This window comes from Cheilinus undulatus, linkage group 7 (genome assembly GCF_018320785.1).
Source record: "Cheilinus undulatus linkage group 7, ASM1832078v1, whole genome shotgun sequence".
Taxonomy (NCBI): Eukaryota; Metazoa; Chordata; class Actinopteri; order Labriformes; family Labridae; genus Cheilinus; species Cheilinus undulatus.
The window spans coordinates 19,425,388-19,438,698 of record NC_054871.1 but is presented as its reverse complement, the minus strand read 5'-3'; the positions used below and the strand labels follow the sequence as shown (position 1 = coordinate 19,438,698).

Sequence of the window (13,311 nt, the reverse complement as noted above, 5' to 3'; positions counted from 1 at the left end):
TGTTAAAGTGCCATGAAATGTCTGTGTTGACATGGCATGCTTCAGTGTTTCAAAATTTTGAATTGGTTTTGTGAGATATTTTGCATACTGATTAATATTGTTTTATTGAATTAAATATGTCTGGTGTTTAATGATATATTTATACGTTTAGGCTATATTTAATATTATTGCATTTGATCTTAATTTCATTTCATTTCATTTGAGTATAATATTCTTGTACTCTTTCCACCTTTTATATCTCAAGTATCTCAAGAATAGACTCATTAGTACTAGTATATTTATCTTGCTAGCTTTTGGAAATATGTTTGTATGTGCTGAGGCAAGGGCTGTCAAGGTTAATCCATTCTTGCGCTTAAGTACAATCCACAACTAGTACACTTTTTAGTTAAATTTTTGCTTTCAGAAAACATGGTTAAGCCACATAGGTGTCTCCCTGCAGCCACAGTGATATAAAATAAGTCCACCAATGCTGCACTCTTATCATTTCAGTTTTCAAAAACTCAAACAGCTCAGTGGACAAGTCAAAAGTCACCTGCTATCTAACATTTACCTTTTTACTGTTCGCATAGTTCCTTTTCAGTACATAAGTTCCTTTTTCTAAAGGTTTAGTTCATGTTCAGTTGTTTAATCTACCAATAAAAGCAGCTCTGCATTGAAACTGAAAGTCAGTTACCCTTAGTTTAAAACTTTGAAATCCAAAACAACACAAAACAGTTTTAAATGAAAAATAGTGGAGTTTTAGAATGCAATAAAATGAGTGTGATTAATCAAGATTAACTACAGAAAACCTGGGATTAATTGAGATTAAAAATGTTAATCTTTTGACAGCCCTAGCTGAGGCACATGTGAAATGAGTCTTTGGTGCAATGAATATGAAAGTCATTATATCCTTAAAGCGGCGCTAATCAAAACCTGTAGTTTAAATATAGATTAACTGATTGTGATTAAAAAAAGAGTGACACACAATAGCAGGTCAAATTTTCACTCACTAGTTGAGTAAAAATATTGTATGTATAAGTCATGTTGCTTCTAGATTTCATTGTTTGACGCTACATGTGAGATCTTTGGACAATGAGCAGACAGGTACTTTCGTCAGATCACAGGAAATGCTTCTGAAGTTTTAAAGTTCAAGAAAACAAGACAGGGTTTCCAACCACAGCATGACTACAGCCATCAATTGTAAGTGGAAAAAGTTAAATGTTCAGCTTTAGCTTTTCTCTATGTGTAAAGCTTTCAGAGAAAAGAACACCAATGATCAGAAAGTTAACAGTCCAAAACATCCCTACAATCAAACTAAAAGAAAGCACTTTAAGAAAACTAAAACTTCTGCTTTGTGTTAACATGCCTCTGTAAGGTATGAACAATTTCTGAACAGTGAAGTATAGTGTCAGGTCAAGAAGAGGGGCTGTGGTGGTTTTTGTGGTAAGTGGAAACCTGGTGTTTTCAGTGACAAAGGTAGTTAGGTGTGTGGGGGTCAAACTGATGCAACAAATAATGACCCTTTATTCTTATGACGGCTGACATCTAGACAAGCTCCAGCCAACATGATACATTTCCGTTATGAAATATTGTGTTAGCTGTTGGAAAAGTGAGATGAAATAACTAGTTTTTTTTCAGTTTGTTGTCTCTGATTGGGCCCACAGACCTAAACAGCTGGTCGGACACACAGGATGTTTAAAGCATGTAGCCGGTAGCTGAAGCTTGCATTGCAAAATATTAGTGCAAAACACAAAGGCTTTCTAGGTTTAAAAAAAAAATGCTTTAAAATAAATACATACACTGTACAATTGAGCCAACATTATTTTGTTGCCATTTTTTACCGTAAACTTGCTAAATTATGTAGAGCAACTATACTGTCTGTATAGCCTAGCTTCACAAAGCACTTCATAATGCAGACTGAAATCGCTGGATGCTAACACCAATACTATGGCCAAGTACCTTGTACAACCCAACTTCATAACTACTGAAATGTCCCTTTCAGAACAGAGTGGGTCTTGAAGCTCAACCAGTTCTGAACAACTGCATTAGACGTTTCCAGGTCAAGTGGAGACAAGAAGTGCTCCACTCATCTTTGTGGTTACTTCTTGTTTGAAATTATTAATAATGCAATTCATTTATAGGCCTTTCATAGCACTCAAGATCAACTAACAAGACATAAGGCACATAAATAGAAATGACCAATGCATAAAAACACTGAATAAAAATATTGTGAAGTTTTGCTGAAGGAAACCAATCAGACTAAATGTGCCAGTTTTCAACTGAGCTCTCTGTTTAACAAAAACTACACATAAGGTGTATTGTCTAAACTGTAAAGAAATTTCCCTTTATTAGTCCTCTGATCAAAATAAGTCTACAGTTCAGATTCTCATTTATAAAAATTTCATACGCACAAACTAGGATCTAGAGTAGGCGTGCGCCACTTCTCACACAAAGTCTGTGATCTGTGAAAACCAGACCTGACATTAAAATGTGTCTGACTGTGTGACTCATGCGTATGAAGGTTCTGGAGGATGAAAGTGTACATCATCATAAGTTTACGGTTTCATTTTTACACATGCCAAGTGAGCCATATTTTAATTCCTAATATGAACATGTGTGATTTATCTTTAAAAGACCTGCCATATGTTTCATTATCAAAGTCTCACCTTCATTTGCTCTGAGCATAGGGGATCAAACCGTAACTTTGTTTGTTGTAGAAATTCAAACACTAAGAATCATGAACCACTGCAGACTATAGTGCTAGTAATATGAAATATTTTCCCTGTTATATCAGAGTGTGATTAATGTTTGAATAAACTTCACTGTGCTGTACAAAGCGAAGGAAAAATGGAGACACAGCATGTCTGGCCCACACTGAGGGATCTTTGCCCTCTCATCACTGAGCACATATTTATAACCTGCATTTATTTCATTATATAATGTTGCGAAGTGTTTAAACAAGGCCTGGGCAGCTCTCACACAATCATAATATCTTCTAATAATCAGTCATCATTCAAAGTGAGAATTAAAAAGAAATTAAAAAGTAAATGAATAAAATCCTTTGTATGTCAATAACACTTTTATATATTATGCTTTAATGATGCAGCACTGCAGCAGCAATGTGGTGTCAGGTTGTTTTATTTTCTTTAGTTTGTCACTGTCCCCTCTGTAGTGGTGCTGTCTAACCACCCCTTCATTCACAAGATATCAGTGTCGCCTTTGACCATTGATGAGCATTTTTATTCATAAGGAGCTCTGAGTTAACCATTTAGGGCAGAATGTAGGCATGTAAAAGAGGAAACAAAGAGGCACATCTTTATGCACACATTTCCACAAGGATCAAGATTTATAAAGAGAACATAGCGTGAAGACGTTCATGTGCAACGTTTTATACAGCTAAGGGATTTTGGGCGCACGCCAATTTTAAGTTTTTGTGCAAGTGCAATTTTAGTATGAATTCTTTGCACTGTTATAAGTGAGACCCTTGAGGTGGGTCTGTACAAGTTGGCTGGAGTTAAGTCACGGTGGACATTTGTGCAAAGATTGATGAAAATCTGTCAATGCATTGTTGAGATATTGAGCTCACATGCAAGTGATGAACATGAGGCCTAATGACCATGACCTTTGACATCTAAAATGTCACCAGTTTAACCCTGAGTCAGAGTGGACATTTGTTCAAAGCTGAAAGAAAGACCCTCAAAGCATTAATGAGATATGAAGTTCACAAGCAAGAGAGGAACATGAGGTTGAATTTCCTTAACCTTTCACATATCACCTCCAAATCTGTCTCAGTACAACCTGAGAATATAATGTCTCATGTGTAACTGAAACACAGAGAGTTGAAGGCTCTCTTCATCGTCCTGATCATCCTTTAGACAGTGATTTGCTGCAGAATTGTCAGCTTTTATTTTGGAAGACACCTTTTACCTGGCAGATTATGAATGGCCTATATTGCTGAATGAAGATTTTTCACACAAATTATTACTCTACAGAGATGCTCTGATGATTGGCTGGATAGGAGATGGCCATGCAGCATACATTAAGGTACTGATAGAAGCATGAGCGTGAAACATTCACATCTGTTTCTATTGTTTTTATTCATTCACAGGCACTCTTGTTCAAAATTCAGACATTTTAGGTCCAAGTCCACTTAAAATCATGAGAATGCACCTTCTGTACAACTTGACTGTATCATTTGAATAGAAAACATAAATAAAGTGGCTTAAAATCATCTGGGCTCACAGTTGTCCTGCGGTTTAAGAAATTGTTGGTGAATGAAAGGACTGATGGTGACACATCTGTGCAAACAAAATCTACTTCCTCTTCCTGCCTTTTTCTTACCCACATCCTCTGAACATGTATTTGAGCCAGATTCTCTGCTCCATACCTCACACACTGTCAAGTATGAAGACTTAGTTAAAAGTTTCCCAGCAACATGCTCAAAGTGAAACACCTACAAATGATGGTTTTGAGATTCACTCAGTGTGGGCACTCATAGGGGGTCTCAGCAACAGTACTTTCTTCCTCTGCGGGATGAAAACAAATGTCCATTCTGCGTCGGAGGCGTTTCTTTAGATGGAAGCGCCGCTGCACTAAGATGGTGTTGTACTCCTGGGCTTTTAGCTTGGAGTAGTAGTCAGAGAACTTGTTGAAGAGGAAAGAGATGGGCATGCCGTTTAGGATGATGCCAAATGAGATGCAGCCGAAGGCCACAAAGCGACCCAGAATAGTCACAGGAACCACATCGCCATAGCCCACAGTGGAGATGCTGACCTAGGAGAGAAAATGAAAATTTAAACAGTTTTCATAAGCAATCTATTTACTACAGAATATAGAATCAATAAAATGTGATAGAAGTCAATTAGTTTGAAGTCATCAAGAGTTAACACTTTGCAGCTGAAACACTCTTGAACTGTAACTGACGGTGTTTATGAGAAATTCAATAAAACTGAACTTTTCTTTGACACTTCACTGTCAGATTAAATATTTATGAAAATAAAGCCAAATTAGTTTTGAGTTGTTTTTGACACCTGAAGTGGACTAAAAGGTATGTTGTCTCTATGCAGGCCTTGTCTTGGACAACTGTGGCAGTTTTTGAAGTGTTAATTTTGTTAATGAAAGGATGATGATAAATATTCATCAACGACCTTTGACCGTGATGAAGATGTGACAATGACAAACTTAAAATAGGTCTTTCATTTAAAAAACTAATACTGTTTGTGATAACAGTGATACAATGTCTCTGTAAATAATGTCCAGACTGCATGTTTCCTGAGGTGTTTTTTTCTTAAAAAAAAAAAAAAAGGTTCGTAGAGCTTAAAGAAAAACTTATAGAAACAAGGAGACATTACTGTCTTTCTCCTCTTCGCAATAGCACAACAAGACGAAAAACTATCAAGTAAGGAGGAATTTAGTAGTAGGCTGATTAATGCATAAGCTCAAAGCACATGAGCACTGTAAGTAAAATTAAACCAAAACATGGTTAATTTGACTGAAGAAAACACAGCTGTAGGGCTGTAGTCAACCAAAGAAAAACTTGGTCAACTAAAATCGCACCAGATCATCAATTAATCGATTGGTCGTGGGACGGACCAAAATCATCCTTTTTAACAAAATGTTGCCACACTGCTGACTTTTCGACATGTTGTCAATTAACAGGAAATGGAGTATAAACGTGCTTCACAGGTTTTGCTCTCTTCTAAGGTAGGAGGGTCCTAGTGAGGTTTTTTTTGACTTTCTGGTTATTTAACCTGTAATTAATTACCCTTAAAGGCACAAGTAAATTGTATTTGAATAGTTATATTCATAGTAACTAGATAACTGAAAAAATAAAAACACATGACGTCTCCCTTTCCACCCCTGCAAAAATATGGATTCTTACAACTAAAGTAGCACGTGCAATTGTTGGACCAATTGGATTATGGCGGACATGAGGTCATCAACCAATTAATCGACCAATTGACTTGAGGCTGTCAGCCCTACACAGCTGTGGCATAAGCATGTACTCGCTGGCTTTGACTCCTGCCAAACTTCTGTTAGATGTAAATATTGATCTAGTGTTGAAATACTTGGCATCAGTAGAAAAGAAGTTATTAAGTGGGTTTAAAAAGCTGACAGACATTTATACTGTATGTGCAAGGTCAGTACGGTAAAATGACTATAAAGGGGATGTAAATACAGTGCTTATAAAAAGTATTTACCCCTTGGATGTTTTACTTTTTTATAAATCAATCATGGTCAATTTAATTTGGCGTGTTTGACAAAAATAACTTTGAAAACCCTCTTTAATGTAAAAGGGAAAACAGATTTATACAAAGTGATGTAAAATGAGTGACTGCATAAAAAATGGTCCCCTTTAAAGTGACTGCCAGCCAGCCAGCCGTATTCTCAACTACGGAAGCGTAGTGCTGCCACATACAAAAAAAAAAAAAAAAACAGGGTTCAGTATCACATAATTATGTGAAAAGTGTATTGTTATAACAATATCATTTTCACGCTTTAACTAAATATTTTTATGTTATAACGTAAGACTATCATGTAATTTCAAGACATATATTTTCACGTTGTGATGTGAACTTATCACGGTGTCGCTGAGTGGGGAAAATCTGTTGAAGTGGTTGGTGGTGATCCGAGTGGGTCTTTGACAAGGTTTTCAGGTTTACTTTTAATGTGTTAATATTATAATGGTCATACAAACAAGAATGTAAAGCACTGCTGATGGGATTTGTGGCATCAGGATTTTTTGAACATTTTCAGAAATTTATGACAATACTGCAACAATACTGATAACCAAGATATTTTTCACTTTAATCAATGTTGATATCTTTACATCTCTACATCAGGTATATTACTCTTGTGTGAGTCTTAGCTATAGAAAGGTTATTTGGGCATCATATTGTTAATTTCATCTGACACCAAACCTGTGACAGTGGTTACAGAGAGTATCAGTTTACTGGATGATTGTCTGTTTTGTTTTTATAGGTCACATAGAGACATCTAAGAGCATTTCATAACAGATTAAGAAAAATCCTCATTGTAACTTAAAGATCTTTAAACTGATTTGCAAATCAATGGGATTTACAAAGAGAGTCATTAAGAGAAAAGAACTGTCAACGCGTAAGCCTGAGGAGAGCTTGTAGAAGTACGGCTGAATGAATGCAGGATACGGACAGAAAGCTCTGTCCATATCTGTTTCAGTCATACGGCATAAATGAGCCTTCAGGCTGTCTACCCATTCTAAACACAAAATCAGAATTCAGACATTGGCCAAATGCAAACATGTCTCCCCTTAGGCTGAAAATCTGCGCAGGAGTGCATTTTAGGCTGGCACGATACAAAACTTTTACACTTTGTTGTGATACATCCAAATTTTGATGATATTGATTCCTTTTTTTGCTACTACAGCAATAAAGATTGTCCTGAGCACACAAAGCGGAGACAGTCTTTTGTTTTTTAAATAATAACTGAAAAATTAAAACATGTCCTCTCATTCTCCTCTCCTAAGTACCAGACTTATGAAACAGATTTTTCAAAGCTTTGGCACTTTGGTACTAGCATTTGTTAACATAATGGAGGATGTTTTGTGATTATGTAAAACACCTGACAATGAAAAGTATAGAAAATTTGTCAAATTTACTCTTTAGCATGACAGACACAGCAAAGAGAGCTGATTAAGATCATGTTAAGGGGCATAGTGGGCTGACGTTTCTTTTCTGGAACAGAATTTCATCACATATGAATCTTCATAAAGCTTCAAAATGTATCTGTCCAAAGAAAGCAGAAATACCGTGGAACTAAACAGAAGAATTGTTTTGTGATTTTGTAAGTCAGTGTGTTAAATGCTGCTCCTGCTCCACTGGAGAACAGGTGAACAGAGGACAGAACATTGGTCTTGGTTTAGAAAAGGGATTACATTTCCATGCTCCTTGTGTAACCTCTTCACCGTCACAAAGTGTACCACGACATCTACAAAAAAGCCAGTGTCAAAACACAGACGCCTGAGTGTTCAGATGCTGTTTGCATTCATGTTATGACTCATATATGCAAAGAATATTGGGTTTCACTCCTTATCAAAGACTTTTTAAGCATGGCAGCTTGGTTTATCTGGTACAGATCTGATGATTCAGTGAGTCTATAAAAAAGAACTTATTCCATTTTTGTGTACTTTTAATGATTGACAGCACTGGTAGGTTTTCAAAAGGTGTGATGGAGAGGATGAAAACACAATTAATCAAAAGTTGTGGGCAAACTATTGCACACTTTCTCAATTGTACAAATGCACTGGCATTTCACCGCTGATTTGTGCAATTTAGACAGCATGCATGATATTTCCTACAATTTTTTACAACAGAAAAAAGAAAGTATGATTCCAGCTCTTTTACTTTCATGGGGTCATTCAGCCATTGTGGTAAAAGTGAAATATGCTACCCTAGAACTTTATTTTTGTCAGTGTTTAATTAATGTCACTATTAACTCTACGGACCACAACCAGTGTGACTCTTTGGTGCCACAAACTTCTGGTAGAGCACACAGTAAGTGACAGGTTACTCCCAACACCCTCTCATGTATGGTGCAAACCAGTGCAGCAACAACTGTTTCTCAGCTGTTGCAGCCTGCAAATGTTTTAGATTGCAAATAAAGCCAAAGGGATTTCATGTTGTAAATCGTTGCCTAAAAGTAGTAAATTTGTTGCAATTGTCCCCAGATCCTACAGTGGCTTTAAAGCAGTGGTTCTCAACATGGGGGGCGGGACCCCCTTGGGACTCACAAGACAGAGGGAGGGGGTCGCCAGATGCAATCCAAAAATACAAAGAATATTTTTAAATGATATCAAATTTTATATTTTACCCATTTTTATAAAAAATATTTGCATAAATTTATTTGAATGTAAAATAAAAAACGTGATAACTTGGTGAAATTTATGCTGAAATAAAAGTAATGTTTTTTAAAAAATCATTAAAAATACAAGTTTGCACATGACTGTTCTTGAATGCACATGGATGTGTTCAAGTATACTTCAACCACCTTCAGGTATATTGGGGGTCCCCGATCTCTGGCACCTTTATTTTGTGGGTCACGGGCTGAAAGTTTTAGAACCCCTGCTTTAAAGGTTTATTTCTGTATTTTTAAAGTTGGGTTGTATAAGGTACTTGGCAAGAGAAGTAGCATTAGCCTCCAGTGATTTCAGTGAGCACTGCCCCTTTAAGGGAGCAATGTGTAGAACTGGGAATATTAGCAACATCAGACAGGGAGATTCTAGATCGCACTGCTCACCTTTGATGGTAACTGAAGCAACCAGTGGAATAAAAAAAATGTGCTTCTGTTGTTTGCTCCCTTCTGTGGTACTGAGGATACATGCAAGATGTAAAAATCTAAGATGGCAGACTCCATGGAGGGGTCCCTCTCCTATGTATGAATAACAATCGCATTATAAGTTAATAAAAAAATTAAACAATTTTATATAGTCAGGTGATAAAACACTTTGACAATTTGGATAAGCCTACTTGTAAATATTATGTTTTATTGTTACTGAGTTTGTTCTGCTAAATGCTACTAGGCTAATATTACAGACTGTAACTGTAAGCATGATGCGCTTTGGGAAGCTAGGCTATACAGCTCTACAGATGGGTACAGTTTCTCTGCTTAATTTAGCTAGTTTGAGATAAAAATGCTCCAAAAAGCAATGCTGGCTCAACTGTATGCATTATCAAACATTTTTGAAGTGTTTTATTTTTCACCCAGAACTGTCTGTGTTTAGCATTATTTTACAATGCAAGCTTAGCTATGTGCTCTTAACACCTCAATGTATCTAAGCAGCTATTTGGGTCTGCAGGCGTCATCAGAGGAAACAACAAAAAAACTAAACTATAACAACACTAAAATGAGCATTTTTGACCTGAGTGGTGATGACGTGCTGTTTACTGGGGATGCTTTTATGAATCGGAGTTCCTAGGGGAACAACCTCTACAGATGGAGACTCAGCAGGTAGAAAGAGTAGAGACTGGTTGACAGGAGAGATCCTGAGTTACCTGATGGTGTAAGTGTGAAAACAGTGAGACTATGCCCACAAGTGGGCATCACAACACTTCTTCAGGATATTTCTGATTTATGATGGCCTGCAGCCTGCATCACCGCCCATCCAGAGTTCCCTGCCTTACTGAACGCTGGGGTTGTCTTACTGAGCTATGAAAATAATGGGGGAAAAAAGAATACAGTTCTAACAGTATTTACTGCAAATCCAGGCAGCAGTAATGCCGCTAAGTGTTTGCTAACTGATAAAGAAGAAGAGGAAGTAGCCAGCATATTAAAATACACAAAGAAGAAAAATCAGCTTCAGGCCCCTGCTGCAATCTGCATGAGAGGCAGGGATCCGTGTCCTGCTGGCCTCTTCTCCTCTCCCGCATCTTTGCATTGTTTTTAAAAAGATATTACCTATGTTAAAACATTTTAAAGACTTTTCATAGACCGGCCAAAGTAGAGAACGCTTACAACAAATGTGTGTTTACATGCTCTGCTCAGGCTCTGTTGAAACGCCACTTCCTGTGTTCACATATGCGAGTCTGTGAGTCGGGATTTTGTATGAGTAACCACTGCACCTGCATTTCATTAAAACGGTGTCACAGCTTACTTCATAAATCATAAATATGCTATTTTTCAACTGCATGTATTCTAGTTTGCACTGTATGTTGTATGCAGTCTTATTTTTTAAGTCAGAAGATATTAGGTTGTTTTCTGTGTTGCTTTTCATTTTTCATACGTTTTTTGTTCCCCTCTTTTTTCTGATGTTTAAGACATCCCAGGCTATACCAGCTATCACTGATAGATCTAAATAACACTAGATGGAACATGGGATTGATTGATTGATTCAAATGTATATTTCCTACATGTAAAAAGTATAAGCTGCACTAACACTAGCAAAAGAAAAAAATAAAAGAAGTGAGGAGCATCTAAAATTATGAATCTGGAATTTTTTTCTTTTCTTGTTGATGAATCCAACCAGAACTGAACCGTGACCTCTGTGAACTGTTACACACTAGCCACTTCCGCCAAGTACTTCATACGACCCAACTTTGAAAAAAAAAACCCACCCTTTAACACTGGCGTGGTGAATTCACAGCAGCCACTTTATCAACTAGAAATGAACATAATTAGAGCTGTAAGGAATTTTTAACTGGTTATAAAACAGATTGAAACTAACTATAATGTCTGAAACCTCTGCTGCAATATAGGTGGCTGACGAGGTGATTAACAGGTTACAGCTGAAAGGTTTTTTTCCCTTATATTTTTCACAGATTTTCTGAAAAAGCAACAGGCTTTGTCTGTTTAGATCAATTAGAATTATTTTTTATGACAAAAAATGACTAGACAACTCACAAAGGACAGGACAAGATTAGCATCAAGATAATGGGTGATGTTTTATCCAGGGAGGGCTCCAAAATCACCAAACTTGATGTTTCTCACAGGAGCTTTAAGATTTTATTTTAGACACTAAATTAAAACCATTCATGTATTTATTTCAAGTTTGAAGCTAATACTTAAGTTCTCCTGAATTGTAGACTTTATAAAACTCTTTAAGTCTATATTTGTAAATTTTTGAATCCTGTCAGTTAGATTAAACACTTAAATCTCCAACTATATCAGGATTTTTCTTACTACTCATAATATAATAAAGCTTTCATATGATGGCCCAAATATGAAATATGAAATATATATATATAGTTGTACATGTGCCGGATGACATTAGTGGTTGCTACACAAGTTATTTGCTTTCTCTTTTAAAGAGTATGTGGAGAAGTGAAACAGCTACTGATACTCACTGCAGCCCACCACCAGGCATGTGGGATGCTGCTGATAGGAGTTCCCTCAGTCTCCCTCTCGGCTGAGTGAAGGAGAGCAGAGAAAGTGAAGATTCCCATGGCAATAAAGAGAAGAATACAGCAGGCCTGCTGGTAGCACTGCCGCAGGGTGAAGCCGAACGCTCTCATGCCCGTGGAGTGTCGAGCAAGCTTCAGTATCCTAAAGATCCTCATCAGCTTGATGACTTTGAGGACCTGGCTGAGTTTGCTTACTCGAGCCATGGCCTTAAGGTCTTCCTGTGCGCTCATGCTGTCTTGGTCAGAAAAGACTTCAAAGACAATCTGAAAAAAATAAGGCATGACTGCCACCATGTCCACAAAGTTGAGTCCGCTCTTTAAAAAGATGACAATGTTGGGAGTGGTGAAAAGGCGAATTAGGTATTCAAAGGTGAAGAACACAATGGTGATGATCTCCACCCATTCCATGTGCGTTTTTCCACTGATCTGATACACATGAAGTTCCTCCACAGTGTTGAGAGTCATTGCAAGGATGGAAAACAGCACAAGAAGGTTGGAGAGCACGGTGAAAGCCTTGGCTGACATTGAAGAGTACGGGTTCTCTACAAGGTTCCACAGCATCTTCCGTGTGCTCCCAAAGGCCATGTCTTTAAAACGTTCATTGTCGTACTTCACCTCGATCTCGGCCATTAGCTCCCTGTCCACTTTAAGGTTTTCCTTCACGTCCTCCACCTTTTCCTGGAACATCATCCAGCAGCAAAGCTGGGTGTCCTTCAGGCTCAGGCCCCAGTATGCAATCTCCTCCTCAAAGTTAATGGGGCACATCTCCCGTATGATCCACAGAACTCCGCTTGAGTAGAAATGGCACACGTGGTGGAAGAATGCAGGGTCCCTGTCGAAGAAGAACTCATTCTTGCGTACAGAGTAGTCGTCACATAGTGTTAGGAGTTTAGCTCTGTCACTGCACAGGGCCAACGAGCCTATCCTGGTATGAGGATATTTTGCTGCGTACTGTTTGGGGATATGAAACACCTTTCCTCCAACGTTAACAATGATGACCTGTTGCTGTTTCTGGTTTTCCTCTGCTTTGGGGCCCTCTGGTTTGAGGCCTGGACTGTCAAGATTCTCCAGAGATGTCCAAGCTTTGACTGCTTTCTCCTGAGAAAATGGGAAAGTTTTAATGCCCTCTACACCCTGTGGCAGACAGTTGATAGTGGAGCGGCGGTTTTGCAAACATTTCTGCAGTTTAACATTCAATGATGCCATAGCAGCTGTGGTCCAAGGCAGGAAGTCAGTAAACCACAAGAAAAAGAGGGAAAAAGCATAACAGGAAACACTCCAGGAAAATGAGTCTAACGACACCCGGTATCTTGCTGAGTCATGACAAAGACTGTGTCTAGTCCCACAGGAAAAGATATTCCAGTTAACAGCAGCTCTTCCTGTTTTTCTGACTCATCTGTGGCTGAGATTATAGTCCAGAAAGTCAGACAGAGACGGCGAGATTCCCACTCTGTTACTA

General features: G+C 37.8%; 1 protein-coding gene across 1 annotated transcript; it reads right to left on the bottom strand.

The window, feature by feature from the left end:
• Positions 1-4,057: 4,057 nt before the first annotated feature.
• On the bottom strand, positions 4,058-13,058 carry LOC121512225 (potassium voltage-gated channel subfamily V member 2-like). The gene is made up of 2 exons (XM_041791390.1): positions 11,796-13,058; positions 4,058-4,752 (listed from the first exon to the last, which is right to left on the bottom strand). The coding sequence occupies exons 1-2, from the start codon at positions 13,056-13,058 to the stop codon at positions 4,459-4,461; spliced, it is 1,557 nt and encodes a 518-aa protein (XP_041647324.1). The 3' UTR covers positions 4,058-4,458.
• Between the last annotated feature and the right edge of the window lie 253 nt (positions 13,059-13,311).

Coding starts and splice junctions, on each gene's coding strand:
- LOC121512225 (XM_041791390.1), bottom strand. CDS start 13,058: ATGGCATCATTGAATGTTAAACTGCAGAAATGTTTGCAAAACCGCCGC. Junction 4,753..11,795: donor ATGCCTGGTGGTGGGCTGCA/GTGAGTATCAGT, acceptor TTTCTCTCCTAG/GTCAGCATCTCCACTGTGGG.